General features: G+C 38.6%; 1 protein-coding gene across 3 annotated transcripts in view; it reads right to left on the bottom strand.

Moving 5' to 3' along the window:
• KCNH1 (potassium voltage-gated channel subfamily H member 1) overlaps positions 1-17,351 on the bottom strand; it is a 582,340-nt gene that overhangs the window by 206,350 nt on the left and 358,639 nt on the right. The window contains exon 11 of one of the 3 annotated variants that reach the window (XM_072637863.1): positions 255-2,804. The exons of the other annotated variants lie outside the window; for them this stretch is intronic. Within the exon in view, the coding sequence (XP_072493964.1) occupies positions 2,760-2,804 (45 nt within the window). The 3' untranslated portion in view covers positions 255-2,759. Of the gene's footprint in view, positions 1-254; positions 2,805-17,351 lie in introns of those variants that run through there. 3 annotated transcript variants of the gene reach the window in all.

The following is a 17,351-nucleotide window of genomic DNA, read 5'->3' as shown; positions in this document are numbered from 1 at the left end:
CAGGGTGAGATTAGGAAGTACTTAAGTACAAAGCCCATAATGAAAAGGCTGGCAGGTCCTAAGCTACTCTACAGTACAGCCCCAAAACCTCACAAAGCCACTTGGTAGGGGAATTCTCTTGGCCTTGAACAGGACAGACTGGAAAGAGTTGACTGGGCATGCTAGTGCTCCACTCTTCAGTCTTTTCTCCTCCAGATCATAGGTTTAAGGGGCAAAAAAGCAAATCACAAACAAACCAAAAAAAAAACAAAACACCAGAGAGAGGAAAAAACTTTCACTTTTAAACAGTTAAAGTGTGTTGATGAGCCAGACAGAGGCTCCTCTTTTCTAACATTCTCCCCTTGAGTATCTCCTTCTCAGTCTTTCCCCATCCAACTTTGACATTGATTTATATTTCTATAACAACACATCATAATAGCTATTTTAATGGTACTTTAAGATTTGTAGAGTGCTTTTCACTTGTTAAATCACTTCATCCTCAGAACATCTCTGGGAGATGGGCGCTACTGTTATCTCCATTTTACAGATGAAGAACTTGAGGTTAAGGCTAAATAGCTAGTTCAAGGTCACATAGCTAGTAATCACCCAAATGTTAGATTTGAACTCAGGTCTTCCTAGACACTAAATCCAGCCCTCTATCTACTGTGCCATGTGGATTACACAGTGTTTTCCTCCCATTATACAATTGATCTTGATCATATCCTCTGTGGTGTAGATAGGATTAGTGCTATTATGCCCATTTTACAAATGGAAAAACTGGGAATCAGAGAAATTATGAGTCTTTCAAGGCTATCTAGCTAGTATGTAGCAGAGTCAGTTGGATGACAAACCCCAGGTGCTTTTCACTGTAACATACTGCCTTTCTTTCCCAGAATCACTCCCAACTCTTTCCTCCCTATGTTACCAGGTCAAGGTACACATATTTTACCTATAGCAAGCACTCTTTAATTTCCTCTGAAAACACACACACACACACACACACACACACACACACACACACACACACACACACACATGCCTCCAAAGTAATGAGAAGAGATAGAATACACATATCACATTCTGTTGGTTACATAATAGATGTAGATGTTCTGGCAAAGAATAAGTCCCTACTATAAAATCATGGGGATTTTTTCCCATGAAAAATGTAATCTCTGCTACCTCCCTCAACTTCCCCCTTCCCCACCCCTCCATGTTCAATCAGTTATGAAGAGTCTCTGAAATATCTCTGGCACTGATGCTCTTTCCTTTTCTTTACTCATAAAACCACTACCCCAATTTAGATCCCTATCTGTAATTGTGATAATCTTCCAACCTGTTTTCTTGTTTCTAGGCTGCTTCCCCTCAAATCCAAGTTCCATACAGCTTCTCAAAAAACTTCCTAAGATGCAGTTCTCATCATGCCTGGGCAGGTAGAGTTAGGGACTGGAGGTGTAATTTCATCTGCATAAGGAACTCCCAGGGGGAAAAAGGACACTCCTTCTATCAATGCAGTCAGTGCCTTCTATGTCTGGGTGCAAAAATAAACCTTAGTAAATGCTAATTGAATTGAACTGCATTGAAAGACAACTATGTCTAATGGAAATAGAAAACAGAAATACAGTGCTTCCTGTACTCTGCAGCAGTCTCCTGAATTGATTTCCCCTTCCCCATCATATCATACTTCCTGGCTCCTACAGTCATAGGAATTTATTACATTACTTGAACACTCTGTCTTAATGTTTCTTTCCTTCTTTTTTGCATCCAATCACACTGCTGATGCAGTTGGGCTGCAATGTCATCATTCACCAGAAGGTGTTACCCTTTAACATGTTGGTCATGCCCTCCATCCTGAAAAGTGCTCACATTCAAGACTCATTTCTGCAGGATGGTCCTACGTCCTACTTCATTAATTTTGGTCATTTGAAATTCCACATATTAATTTGGGACAAGGGATACCTGCATATCTAACTTTCTAGGGTTCTCAGTCCTGTACCAGGCTTATTTTCAAGTTCAATTTAAAGGTTTTGCGAAAAGTGAATTAGGAAACATACGAGATAGAAGTTGTCTTCAGAAAGGTCCCCAAGGACTGATATATAATCATCTACATGCTGCCTGTAGTGAGGGACACTTTAAAAATTAAACCTGTCACTGGAAATAAGCTGAAGCCCATTCCTGAAGGCTGCTAACTATAACACAGATGCCTGAGGGGCAGTCAGGCAGCTGGCTGTGAAAGGATTGAGAAGAGGTAGGTCTGAGGAGGTTCTAGGCTTCTATGGGAGAGTGGAGGAGCAAGCCCACAGTCTGAACCCAGGGGAATCTCCCAGCCCCAGCCTCCCTCTGCTTTTCCCTGAGGCTTCCTGTTTCTTCCAGAAGGAACAAACTGCTGAAGGCTGCAAAGTATGGAGAAGCTGGGGCAGCTTCTGTCCTGGAGCCTTCATAGTTGTTATCTGAAAGCAGAACCCACAGAGTAAACCAGGCAAATGCCCAAGAAATGGGAGAGTTGATTTGTGTTTTCCCAGAAGTACCTCTGTGTTCAGGTTTCTGTTGGTCAGAAATCCAATTCACCGTCAAGAGCGTTAGCCATACACAGCCGAATGGCCTTGGCACTGGTTAATCAGACCAACTCCATGGACCACTGTGAAGGGACAGAGAGCTGATACGCGCTGAAATGACTGGAGATTCAGAGTTCTTGTTCTCGGTTGAGGTTTCATTTCCTCTGAAAAGCTTTCCCTCATCCCTTCAGTCAGGGTTATCTCATGGCAATTTTCTTTGTACTGTACTTAATTCTGTCCATATTTGTGTTCTTCTGGTAGTATGCAAACTCTCTGGGGGCAGAAGGCATTTAAAAACATTTATTGAACTGAATTGTTGCAGTAATTGAATTGTTTTTCTAAGGGGAGGAAGGAGGAATGTAGACTTTCGCATTCACCCTAACCTGTGTGATCTCATAGTTTCTCCTACCAACATAAAAATAGTAACTGAGAAAATACCTGACCTATCCGGAATCACATTGCACAGGAAGGCTCTTTATTAACCTTACCTAACTCTGCTCCTGAGTTCTAATCCTGATCATGCAGCAAAGAGAGTGCTACACCTGGCATCCACAAGCCCCAAGGACAAATCCAACCCCATTAGCTGTGTGACCCTGGGCAAGTCCCTTAACATCAGTTTGCTGCTGTTTATAGCAACTGTCTCCAAGGACTGTTGTGAAGATCTAATAAGACAATATTTAAATAGTACTTGGTACAGTGTCTGGCGCAGAGAAGCTTCTTAATAAATGCAATAACCCTTCCATCCTTCCATCATTCACTTTGCATTCACTCATTCAATTTGTATGATATTTTTCCATTCATTTCTTTGTAAACATTATCATTTTGTGTGATAGAAATGATACTACCTTGGACTTACATAATATTTTATTCCATGCTTATATATCCATTACCTCATACATAGAAGGAAATAAGCATTTATTAAGTGCCTACTATATTCTAGGCACTGTGCCTAGTGCTTAACGAATATTACCTCTTTTGATCCTCATAGCAACTATTTGAGCTAAGTGCTATTGTGTCCCATTTTACAGTTGAGGAAACTGAGGCAGACATGTTAAGTTACTTATGGGGAGGTCACACAGCTAGTAAGTTCTAAGACCGGATTTGAACTCAATCTTCCTGATTCCAGACCTAGTTCTCTATTCATTTGGTCACCTACCTGCCCCCAAATGGCAGGTATAATCTATATAATAAAAGATATAACATGTAACATGTAATATATAACATATAACATGATAATATAAGTATAACAATAATAAATTGATAACATGATATAATGTATAACAATATAATCTATGTAATACTATATGACATATATGGTATGTAATATAGGACATAATAATGTAATAGAGCATAATATAATAATAAAATGATGACCTTCTATAATCTATATAATATTATAAGCTAAAACCCTTAAAACATTCCTATGAGGCAGCAAGACAGGTATCATTAATCCCATTTTCATATATGACTAACAGAGTTTCACACAGGTTGAATGACTTGCCCGGGATCCCACAGAGGCAGAGTTAGGACAAGACCCTGGGTCTATTGACTCTTGGTGATCATTTTATTCTGTGTTCAGGTAGACTAAAAGCTGCTAAAGGCAAGGGTCATGACACCCATTTCCTCACATGATAGCATTTAATAAGTGCTATCAATTGACCAAGGCAGCTAAACCCACAAATGTACAAAAGCCTGAAATATCTCTTTCTGGGTCTTAGCTTTGAGCATTTTGTAGATGTCCAGAAAAAATGGTCCCTGCCCCCAAAGGACACATGCCCGGACACAGACAGACACTGCAGTCAAGAAATCGTCAAGGAAGACACAAATAGACAAGAGGAGCCACTTATAGAACAGGGGCAAAAAACCAAGAACAATGAAGGACTGACATGAATATGTTTTAAAAATTGTCTGGGTCTTTAAAATTCTTTTGCTAACTGAGACTCAAGGGAGGTCACTGAGATTCAGCAAAGAGGCAATTCAGCATTCCTTTCATACTCAGGGACCCAAAATAGAATGATGGAAGATGATGGAAGGCAGTAGTGTTTCCTGGCTAAAACAAGGAGAACCAGGAGACCCAGATCAGTCACTGATTGTGGAAGCTGGGCTGAGTTACTTATCATCTCTAGGTCTCAGTTTCGCCAGTTGCAAGTGAGGATGATCTTAATAAACCTTATTATCAACCTTAATAAAAAGTTGGAAAGGGTGAGGGAAGGAGACTGCATTGCTCTCATTCAGGATCTTTAGAGAATATTGCCTCCAAGGAAATTTAAGGTATGCATAAGAGAAGAGACTTTAGAACCAGAAGAGACATCACAACCCATCATCTAATCCAACCCTTTTATTTTGCAGATGGAGAAACTAAGACAGAATCACTGGTCCTCTTATTCCAAGTCCAGTGCTTTTCACACTATATTGCACTGCTTTTACTTCTCAATTTAGCTAAAAGGCCACCACTGTGGTCTGACCATGATTGTGTGCATGGCCATTTGCTAACTGCCTGCCTGGCCCTTTCTTGCTGCAAACCATCAGTCAACCCAGGTCTCCTGATGAAATACTGAAGGTCATACTTCTTTCTCGCCATGATAGACAGGAAGAAATTGCAGTTCTGAATATTCCCGGCAAAGGCCATTACAAAGCTTGTATACTAATGCCACAGTACTATATCTGAACGACAAGCCAAATAGAGGCTTCCTAAGAAGCTTGATTCTCCTCATACTGACCTATCACTGGACTTGTATGTGCCTCATTCCCCTCCCTCACTTGATAACAATAGCTGACGTATACAACACTTCTCAGTTTTTAAAATCAAATGAGGATCAAATGTAAAGTGCTTTGTAAAATTTTAAGTGCTATGTAAATGCACTATTTGTTGTTTGGTGGTGTCCAACTCTTTGTGACCTCATTTAGGATTTTCTTGGCAGGGATACTGGAGTGGTTTGCCATTTCCTTCTCCAGCTCATTTTACAGATGAGGAAATTGAAACAAATGGGGTTAAGTGACTTGCCCAGGGTCACACAGTTATTAAGTATCTGAGGCCAGATTTGAATTCAGGTTTTCCTGTCTCCAGACTCAGCACTCTACTATGCCACCTAGCTGTCTTATAAATGCATTATTTTTTATGTCCACAACTAAACTGCAAGGTAAGCAATGTAAGTACTGTCATTTCCATTTTACATATGAGAGGCATAGAGAAAAAAAAAACTTGTCTAAAGCCACACAGAGCTAATATGGAGCACAGCTCACCTTTGAAGCCAGGTCTTCTGACTCCAGATTCGGTACTTTTCTCATTGTACATCTGTTCCTCCTTATCAAAGGACTTTGTACACAGTAAATGTTTAATAAACGTCTGTTGCACTGACTTGAATTAAATTTTTACTATACCATTGTTACTCTTAGAACATTGATTAGAAGATCACAAACTCTTAAAAATGATGAAGGACCACCCAAGAGCTATTTAAAATATAGGTTATAGCTATAGATATATTTGAAGATACCAGTTTCCTTTCTGAGAAATTGATATTCTTTTTTTGGTTGCCAAGAGTTTACTTCTTAATAGAATTTAAGGGAATGGAACAGAAGTGTGTAAAATTTTTCATAATTGTCTCTATGAGAAAATGCATGCAGGACACACTTTAAGGATTAATCTACATCATTAATGCTTTCTAGACACTCAGTAAAATAAAAAATCATGCTCTATTTGATAGCATTTGCTGATTTCTGGGGTGTAAGGGCTCACCCTGCTAAGTTAACAATCAGCTCTCAACCTCAAGCTAATTTCAACACACCTCTTGGAAGAAGGTAGTGTAGCCCCAATGCATCCTGAGCCATTCTTTGGCCAACAACACCTCTTAATTGGTCAAAGAGTCATAGAGGACATCAAAGTCCATCTAGATCAGAGAACTTTAACTGGGGGTATGTGAATTTAAAAGAGAAAACTTTTATAACTGCATTTCAATATAATTGACTTCCTTTGTAATTCTATATAGTTTGTTTTATTCATTTAAAAACATAATTCTGGCTTCACCCGACTATGAGAGGAGTCCTTGCCATAGAGAAAAGGTTAAGAATTCCTGTCCTAGGAGTACAAAACTGGGAAAGAATTTTTCCAACTAGTGTCTGTGATAAAGGCCTCATTTCTAAAATATATAGAGAACTGAGTCAAATGTACAAGAATACAAGTCATTTCCCAGTTGATAAATGGTCAAAGGATATGAACAGACAGTTTTCAGAGGAAGAAATTAAAGCTATCTATAGTCATATGAAAAAATGCTCTAAATCACTAATGATTAAAGAGATGCAAATCAAAATAACTCTGAGTTACCACATCACGCCTATCAGATTAGCTGATATGACAAAACAGGAAGATGATAAATGTTGGAGAAGATGTGGGAGAGTTGGAACACTAATTCCTTGTTGGTGAAGTTGTGAGCTGATCCAACTATTCTGGAGAGCAATTTGGAACTATGCCCAAAGGGCTACAAAAATGTGCATACCCTTTGACCCAGCAATACCACTTCTAGGACTGTATCCCCAAGAGATCATAAAAATGGGAAAGGGTCCCACATGTACAAAAATATTTATAAGCAACTCTCTTTGTAGAGGCCAAAAATTGGAAATCAAGGGTCTGCCCATCAATTGGGGAGTGATTGAGCAAGTTATGATATATGAATGTCATGGAATACTATTGTGCTATAAGAAACGATGAACAGGAAGACTTCAGAGAGGCCTGGAAGGACTTATATGAACTGATGCTGAGTGAAAGGAGCAGAACCAGGAGAACTTTGTACACAGTAACAACCACAACGTGCGAGGAGTTTTTCTGGTAGACTTAGTTCTTCATTGCAACACAAGGACTTAAATAATTCCCATTGGTCTCTTAAGGCAAAATACCTTCCACATCCAGAGAAAGAACTATGGAATTGGATCGCAGAATGAAGCATTTTCTTTTGTATTATGTTTTGGTTTGTTATATGCTTTCTCCCATTCATTTTAATTCTTCTACACAACATGACTAAGGTGAAAATGTATTTAATAGGAATGTGTGTGTAGAACCTATATAAAACTGTATGAAATCTCAGGGAGGGAGTGGGAGGCAGTGGGAGGAGGGGAGAGGGAGGGGAAAAATCTAAGACATATGGAAGCAACTGTAGAACACTGAAAACAAGTAAAATAATAATAATAATAAAAAAGAATGCCTGATCTAGACCAACCTGAACCTAACCAAGAATCTCTTCTACAAAACTCTCAAACAAACAATGATCCAGCCTTTGCTTAAAGACTTCTAGTGAGGGTAGAGCTATGTCTCAATGTGACCCATTTCACTTCTGGATAGTTCTACTTAGTAGGAAGTATTTTCTTACATCAAGTCAAAATCTTTAAGCTATCATGTTCCTTTTCCTCTCTTTCCCCCACCCCCAGCTCCTCTTCTCCAGGATCAGTGATTCTCAGCATGCCAATCTCAAAACCCTTTACATTCTTGAAAATGATTGAAGATCACCCAAGGGTTTTTCTAAATAAAGGTTATTTCTATAGATATCTATAATATTCAAAATTAAAATGTCTCAACATTATTATCAAAATGAATTTTGACCTCATGGACCTCCTAAAAGAGTCTTAGGCTACACAAATCATACTTTGAAACCACTATATAAGACAAACAATCCTATTTCCTTTAGCCGATCCTCATAGGGCACCATGGCATGACTTGTTCTGTATGTTCTCCACCTTATCAATGTCTTACCTAAAATGTGATACCCAGAATTGATAACAATACTCGACATGTCATCTGACTAGGACAGAGTACAGTAGAACTATTTTCAGCACCATACTTCTTTTAACAAAGCCTAGAGATCAGTAGCTCTTTTGGCTTCCATATCTCACATTATTGATTTATGTTAAACTTACAGTCCACTAAAACTGCCAGAACTTTTCTTTAGACAAATTGATGTTGAGCTGTATCTTTCCCATTTTATATTTGCATAATTGATTTTTTGAACCCTACTGAAAGATTTTACATTTATCCCTAATAAACTTAAATTTATTAGCTTGACCTGTGGTGATAGATGAGAAATGTCTTTTCTAAATCCTGACTGTTGTTTAACTAAAAATTTTGCAATGTCTAATGCTCCAGGGTTGCTTCAGATGTTAAATAATTCAGTAAGGACATTTCTAATTTTATTCCTATGTCCAATCACTGAAAAGGGCAGAAATTTTTTTTGCATAAATAGAAAAGATGACATCAATTTGTGAAGTATATAAAGTAATGCTTCTTTTGCTTTTCTATGGCACTGGATAAAATTTGAGGAAAGATCCTTCAATGTTAGGAGGACCTGATAGAGAACTGCTCTTTTAATGAATATATTTAGAGGACCTGTTTGAATTCAGACAAATGACTGAGCATGTACAGCATTAGGGTCCCTCAGCTCATTTGTATCTGAGTTTCTAGTTTGAGATGTTAAAACTAATGAAGTGGCCAATCAAATAAGTGTTTGGTGACTATGGGGCTCTCAAGGTCTGATGGCTTCATAATTAACAGAAGAGTAGGTTTTGTGAGTTTTACCTCCTAAGTGAAAACATTAGTTACTGACCACCAGGAGGCTCTGATTTGAGGCATTAAGAGTAGTGGGGAAAACTAGTATTGGAAAAGTATAGTTAAGAAATCAGCAGGAGAGTCAGCTAATGAGAAGTCTGCTGTGCTGGGAGCCTCCTGAATAGATGGAGAAATGCTGGAAGCTCATTGGAAGATGACTGAACCCTGTATGACTTTGATTTGACTGGACAATGCAGAATACTACTGAATAAAGAGTTGGCAAGGTTAGTTCCTAGAGAGCCATGCTGAGTAGTTTTGCGGTTCTCTCTGACTTAAGGGAACTATTTATCAGCGTACTTCTTTTTGGCACACTGTAAAGAATAATTGTGAGCCAGATGTGATGACTCTTGTCTGTAAACTCTGCTGCTGAGAAGTCTAGCTACTGAGGTTTAGATTGTCCCACTCAATTCTCCTTTCTCTATCTGCTAATATTCAAACACTTCCTATTAGGTAGTTTCTTTCTTACATGCCCAAGTTTCCTTGATGCTTAAAAAAAGCTTCACTGTTACTACTATCGCCTCAAACTATCATCCTGTATTTCTCTTCCATTTCTTAACGAAACTTCCCAACAAATATTTTTATTCTTGGTGCCTAAACCTCTTATCTTCTCATTCTGATTGGTAAGTCTTTGCCTCATTTTACCTAGTTGTGGACCCACCACTTCCTGGCCATCTCCAAGTCATTCCAACTACACATTTTTCTCCAATCAGAACTTGGACTCCTGTCCGTGGGAAACTGGGCTCTGACTGATAAGCCTGATAAATCCTTGTTTGACTGCTTAATTGAAGGAGAAAAAAATAAAAGATTTGCGTTTGATCCACGCATTTCTAGAGTGGTCAGAAGGAAAGTTATTGTGATTTTTTTCCCCAGGAAAGTGAGGATAATATAAGAACTAATCCACCTTATTTGACTAAAGACAAGAAGCCCTTAATGGTGAGTAGTAGAAAAGTCAAGTCAAAATATACAAAAATCAGAGATCTAGAAACCAAATTGGTTGAATTAGAAAGCTTGGCAGCAAGGAGAGAGCTTGACAAAACAAGCATCTCAGACTGATTGAAAAAAAGATAATTCATGGGCTTCAATGCTATCAGGCAACCAGCTGTGGAGGAAAGAAGGAGACAGGAAGATAAAAAAAGGGAGTGGAGAGCGGATAGCTTTTGTACATGAGGGGAAATATGTCTAATAATGGTGTAAAAATCTTGCTGGATAAGCAAATCTCTGAAGGTGGAAATTTCATGCTTGTAAGGAAAATTCAGTGAAAGGTCTATGATAGTCCCTGTGTCATAGTGCACAAAAAGCCAGTCTTGTAGTCAGGAAGACTTTAGTTCAAATTCTGCTTCTCACACATACTGGACAGCTCCAGGTCCTGCTTATGACACTTAACCTCTCAGTGCCTCAGGCTCCTCTCTAAAGATCTACAAACAGATCAACTATCAGTGATGATGACCAGAATTCCCACCACAGAAGTTCCACACTAAGATTTTTCTACTGTAATTAAATCATATGTTGAGACCAAAGATACACACATATGCATGCACATGCACGTATGCACATACACAATACACATACACATATTGTGCATATACACATACACAATAGAGACACAGAGGTGTGAAATATATTCTTATACTATAATACTATAGGCTAATGGAACAATATTCAAAGAGAGGTTTGAAGACAACTTATCAGGAATGTTGTCAAGGGATTCCTACCCTGAGGAAGACATTGGATTGAATGAACTCCAAGGTCCCTACCATTCCAGCTCTCAGAGTCAATAGTTATATGATTATGAGACTGAGCTGGAAATATTGAACAAACTGAGCTAGATAACACTAATGGGAATTTCAGTTTTCCAATGTTGCCAAAAAACTTCAGAAAATAAGAACTTGGGATGAGATATATGACTCTTTCCTGGAAATGAGTCTTTTTAAGCCCACAAGGAATGGAAATAGATTTTATTTGATTCTCTATAATGGGTATAAACTGGTATAAAAAATAACTAAGGGGAAACCACTATGTGAAAATGATCTCTCCAGTATTCATTTTGATATTTTAGTGGAATACATAAATAAAAACAAAACCATCTCAGGGTTGCCTAAGTTTAGAGGAAGAAACCACTCATATGCATGTGTATATGTAAAATACACATACATATTGTACACACATATATTATATTATGTATACATAGACATACTCATTGAAAAAGATGAAATTAGTATTGCAAAATATACATATATATATATATATCCTATAGGAAGGCTAGAAACTATTTATATGCACCTTTTTGAAGGTCCTGGAAAAATGTCTGTTCCAAATAAGATAGAGTAGGTGTTTGATCAAACTTGGATAGCTGACAAAATAATATTAGCAAAAAATGCACTATGAAAACATGAGGCATATTTGGAAAAATAAAAGAATGCTCAAGTGGGACTAAGGTTGCCTATATTATATGACAGCTGAGGTAGAAATGTGAAATGACAAGACATAAAATGACTTGAGGAGCAATTACAATGGAGTTAGAAGACAAAGATAAAAGGTTCTTTAAATAAATCAAAGGCAGAGAGGGAGCTGATCAGTCAGTGTGTCCACTGGGTGATTATGGTGTAAAAGGTGCTCTCTGGGATGAGAAAAAGATTGCAGAGAAGGCTAAGGAATCATTTGCTTTGTCCTTTTTTAGAAACATTATCTTCTCTACTGGTTTGTAAGTTCTGTGAGGATAAGGGACTCTGGTCTCATTTACCTTTGTATGTATAGCAAATCTAACACAATGCCCAGCACTTGACAAACTTTAGTCAGCATCTAGCCTGGATGATAAATCTGTCTTTCCTAGCACACTGTAATCCTAGGGGACACCATAACTCCCTGTCCTTCTCTCTTCACTCACTTGTGCATGAGGAATGATTTCAGTTGGGAGACAGTAAAGGAGAGAATGAGTTGATCAACCTAAACCTATAGACCTACAGGAAAGTATTCAAATGGGCAAGAGGGACATCTCCCAAGCACAGGTGAGAAAAACCATGGGTACCCTGTATCAGATCCCTACCTGTTGACATTGTGAATGATTCAGTGTATATAAGATTCAGGTCATCTGGTTTGCACAGTGGATAGAGTGCTGGGCTTAGACTCAGAATGACTCATCTGTTTGAGTTCAAATCTGCCCACAGATATTTGCTAACTTTGTGACCCTGGGCAAGTCATTTAACATTTAACTTACTAACTATTTGACCCAGTTACCCTGTCTGCCTCAGTTTCCTAATATGTAAAATGTGCTGGAGAAGGACATGCCAAACCACTCCAGTATCTTTGCCAAGAAAACCTCAAACAGAGTCATGAAGAATCAGACATGACTAAAAACGACTGAACAAAAACAAGAACAAAGATTATGGGAGGAAGGTGGCTGACTGGTAGTATTTCTATTTTCTCTGATTCCTAATGAAGCTTACAAATTACCCATAAACACTAGGTAAATCTGTTCCTGTTTTAAACCTTATGAGCATGTATATTTGTAATTCAATTGGTCAAGCGTTTACAGTGCTTGCCAGGTTGTTTACCTTGGAGATAAAGATAAAAATAAAGCTGGGACTGTCTTCAAAGAGCTTTGATTCTACTGGAGTAGGGTGGGAACATGTACATTGACAAGTCAATAGGAGATATATGCAAGTTAAATTACAAGGAAAGTTCAAGAGGTGAAAAACATGAAAAACTGTGGGGATCAGGACCAGAAATATGCTTTAAAAGAAGCAAAGGAGGCTGTGGTCAGGCAGGACAGCATTCTAGACCTGGGGTACTTCCCATACAAAGGTATAGAGGTGGGAGATCCAATATTGAGTACAAGAAATAGCAAGCAAGCTAGTTTGTTTGGGCTTTGGGTGGGGTGAGGGGGAGAAGAGAATGAGCATTTACATAGTTCCTACTATGTTTCTGACACTGTGTTAAGTGCTTTACAAATAGTATTTGTAAATGGTTGTATTATAAAGTAATGTAAAAGGTTAATATAAAATGTCTGGAAAGATAGTTTACAGGCAGATTATAAAAGGGTGTAAATGGAAAATAGGAGAGTTAGTGACTTCACCCCAGAGGATGCCAGGTCATCTGGGTAAGGACAGCAAGTCAGAGAAGTGAAAAGTCCTTCAAAGTGGGTGTCAACAGGGCACCTCTGTCACAAGAGTTACAAAAATATGCTGAGTAAAGTGGAGGGAGAGGATCTCACACTAGAACTGCCTTCTAAAGTAGAAAGGTCAAAGGTTTCTGTCTAAATATAGCCTGAGTCAATCATGCTTAGCATGTTACAGTGAAAATCAACTCCATACTAACCTAACAAAGACATGGACATTTCAGCTCCTCTCTCAGAAAGTCAAGTACAAATTAAATATCACTTGGGATACGATCCCACTGGATAATCACTTGACCCCTACTTACCTGGCAAGGACTCTGGCTTGAATGCTTTCTCTCCAATCCTATGGAGCAAAAGCTAAGTCAGGGCCCATAATAATATTGTCTGAAAGCTTATGCTTTGCTCTACCGCCCTGTGCTTCTTAATTACAGAGAAATGATGACCAAGGTTGGGATAAGATAAATACTCAGGTCATAAAATGAAACCCAAGTTGATAGAATGCCATTGATAATGAGTAATAACAGGGACCTTGCTAAATGATAGGAATGTACCTGATCCAACATTGTTTGAATTGCTCTTCTTCCAATAGGGATGAATGTACTGAATCACCTATTTTCACCCATTCAGTTGCCCATGAGAACAATGGCCCAACATGGGCAAGGGTTCATGGTGCAGTAGGAAGAGGATAAGTTTAGGGGGCAGAGCCAAGATGGAGGAGTAGAAAGATGCATATACTCTAGTTCTTCTTCCACAGCTCATAAAATACCTGTAAAGAATGACTCTCAATAAATTCTAGAGCAGCAGAAGTCACAGAACGATGGAGTGGAGGAGACTTCCAGCCGAGAGTGAACTGGAAGGCTGATGTGAAAGGTCTGTCGCACAGGACGTGGAACAGAGCCCAGCCTAGCCTTGACCATACTGCGCAGGGAGGAGGACCATAACAGGCCTCAGGGGTGGAGCCCCCAGCAGCAGCAGCAGTGGTTCACAGATCTCTCAACTCACAGGTACCAAAGGTCAATGAGAGGACTTTTTCAGCTGGCTGAGAAGGGAGCACAGTCCTCTCCATAACTCTGGCCCCAGGTGGTGGCAGTAGAGGCCTCAGCTGGTTGTGGTGGCTCCCAAGGCAGGCAGCAGCCAACATCCATTGCTGGAGACCTCATCATAAAGCCCCTGGGGGAATTGAACAGCTGATATAAACCTCAGCCCTGAGTGCTGGCATGGTGGAACTGGAGGTGAGGCTGCTATGGCAAGGAAATTCTACTACTTGTAGATTCTGGGCACAAAAGTTTCTAGTTGCTCCCAGATCAGTGTGCAGGCTTGATTGTGCCACCTTGGAGGAACTGCGATCTTACAGATCCCCAGAGTATACTCTACTCTTGACAAAGAACCCAAAAGTCAAGTAACTGGTTGGGAAAATGCCCAAATAAGGGGGAAAAAATGAGACTATAGAAGGTTACTTTATTGGTGAACAGGTATCTTCTCCCACCCTTTCAGATGAGGAAGAATAATGCTTATGACGAAGGAAAGACATAAAAGTCAAGGCTTCTGTATCTCAAACATCCAAAAAAATTTTCAGTGGTCTCAGGTGATAGAAGAGCTCAAAAAGGATTTTGAAATTCAAGTAAGAGAAGTGAAGGAAAAATTGGAAAGACAAAAGAGATGTAAGAAAATCATGAAAAGCAAGTCAACAACTTGCTAAAGGAGACCTAAAAAAATGCTGAAGAAAATAACACCTTTAAAAATAGGCTAACTCAATTGGCAAAAGAAGTCCAAAAAGTCAATGAGGAGAAGAATGCTTTAAAAAGCAGAATTAGCCAAAGGAAAAAGGAGATTCAAAAGTTCACTGAAGAAAATAGTTCTTTAAAAATTAGAATGGAATAGATTGAACCTAATGATTTTATGAGAAACCAAGAAATCACAAAACAAAACCAAAAGAATGAAAAAATGGAAGATAATGAAAAACATTGGAAAAATTGGAAAACCATCAGAAAAACAACTGACCTGTAAAATTGATCCAGATGAGACAATTTAAAAATCATGGGACTATCTGAAAACCATGATCAAAAAAAAGAGCCTAGACATCATCTTTCATGAAATTATCAAGGAAAACTGCCCTGATATTCTAGAACCAGTGGGCAAAATAAATATTGAAAGAATCCACTGATCATCTTCTGAAAGATATCCAAAAAGAGAAACTCCTAGGAACATTGTAGCCAAATTCCAGAGTTACCAGGTCAAGGAGAAAATATTGCAAGCAACTAGAAAGAAACAATTTGAGTATTATGGAAGTACAGTCAGTATAACACAAGGTCTAGCATCTTCTACATTAAGGGAATGAAGGGCTTTGAATATGATATTCCAGAAGTCAAAGGAACTAGGATTAAAACCAAGAATCACCTACCCAGCAAAACTGAGTATAATACTTCAGGGGAAAAATGGTCTTTCAATGAAATAGAGGACTTTCAAGCATTCTTGATGAAAAGACCAGAGATGAAAAGAAAATTGCCTTCTCAGTGGGAATGGGTGGGGAGGGAGGAAGGGAGAGAAGTTGGAACTCAAAGTTTAGGAACAAATGTTGAGTATTGTTCCTGCATACAACTGAGAAATAAGAAATACCGGTAATGGGGTATAGAAATTTATCTTGCCCTACAGGACAAAAGAGAAGACTGGGATAAGGGAAGGGAAGGATGTTAGAAAGGATGGCAGATTGGTGGAAGGGGTAATCAGAATGCATGGCATTTTGGGGGTGAGGGAGGGGAGAGATGGGGAGAAAATTTGGAACTCAAAATTTTGTGGATATGAATGTTGAAAACTTAAAATAAATTAATGATTTAAAAAGAATGTATGTTATAACCCATATAAGATTGCATGCCATCTTGGGGAGGGAGGAGGGAAAGAGGGGAAGCAAATTTAAAACATATGGAAGTGATTGTTAAAAACTGAAAACAAATTAATAAAGAAATGATGAACCTGATGCTTTCAGAAAAACCTGGGAAGACTTACACGAGCTGATGCAAAGTAAAATGTATCCTGTACAAAGCAACATCAGTATTGTTTGTAAGATGACCAGCTGTGAATGACTTAGCTACTCTTATCAATACAATGATCCAAGACAACTCTGAAGGACTTATGATGAAAAATGCTATTCATCCCCAGAGAAAGAATTGATGGTGTCTGAATACAGATTGAAGTATACTTTTCTTTTAACTTCATTTTTCTTGAGGTTTCAGTTGGTTGTTTCTTTGGGGGGTCTATGTTTTCTTTTGCAACATGACTAATATGAAAATGTTTTGCATGACTACACATGTATAACCTATATCAAATTGCTTGTCTTCTCAATGGAGGGGGGGGGTGTGGAGAGGGAGGAAGGGAGAGAATTATGAACTCAAAGTTTTAAAAACAAATGTTAAAAATTGTTTTTACATATAACTAGGGAAAAATAAAATACTAATTTAAAATAAAAAAGAGGATAAGTTTAGAAGCTAGGAATCTGGGATTTCTATTCAATCAACAAGCATTTTGTAAAGAGTCTGCTATGTGCCAGACATTCTGCCTAGGGATACAAAGATAAAAGGGAACTCATCCCTGCCTTCAAAGAGATTACATTCCCATGGGTTCTATCACTTAGTAGCTGTGTGATATTGGACATATCCCTTCACCTCTCTAGGACTTACCTCTAACATGAGGTTGTTGGAAAAGATCACCTCTAAAGTTCCTTCTAGATTTTACATTCTGAGGTTCTGTGAGAGCCTGTGTTGGGCAGGATTGGGGGGAGGGCTACAATCCATGGCTGAAGAAAAGGATAAAGATAATTTGCTCAAAGTGTGACAGAGCTTTTAGCCTTCAGTTCATTACACTACACTGAAATCCAATGAATTAACTGCCAAGTCCAAACAACTGAACCCAGGAGCACAACTTTCCCAAAAAGAGTGTATTGGACTAACAGAATTGGGAGCTAATAATAGATAGAATTTATAGAGTGTTTTCAAGATTTATACAGAACTTTAATATATTATCTCATTCTATCATCCTAACAACCCTGGGAGGTAGGTGCTATTATGATCTCCATGAGAAAATTAAAGCAGGCAGAGGTTAAGTGACTTCCTCAGGGTCATCT

Source organism: Notamacropus eugenii, chromosome 2 (genome assembly GCF_028372415.1).
Source record: "Notamacropus eugenii isolate mMacEug1 chromosome 2, mMacEug1.pri_v2, whole genome shotgun sequence".
Lineage (NCBI taxonomy): Eukaryota > Metazoa > Chordata > Mammalia > Diprotodontia > Macropodidae > Notamacropus > Notamacropus eugenii.
The sequence above is the reverse complement of the archived record's forward strand: the minus strand, read 5'-3'. Positions and strand labels throughout refer to the sequence as shown.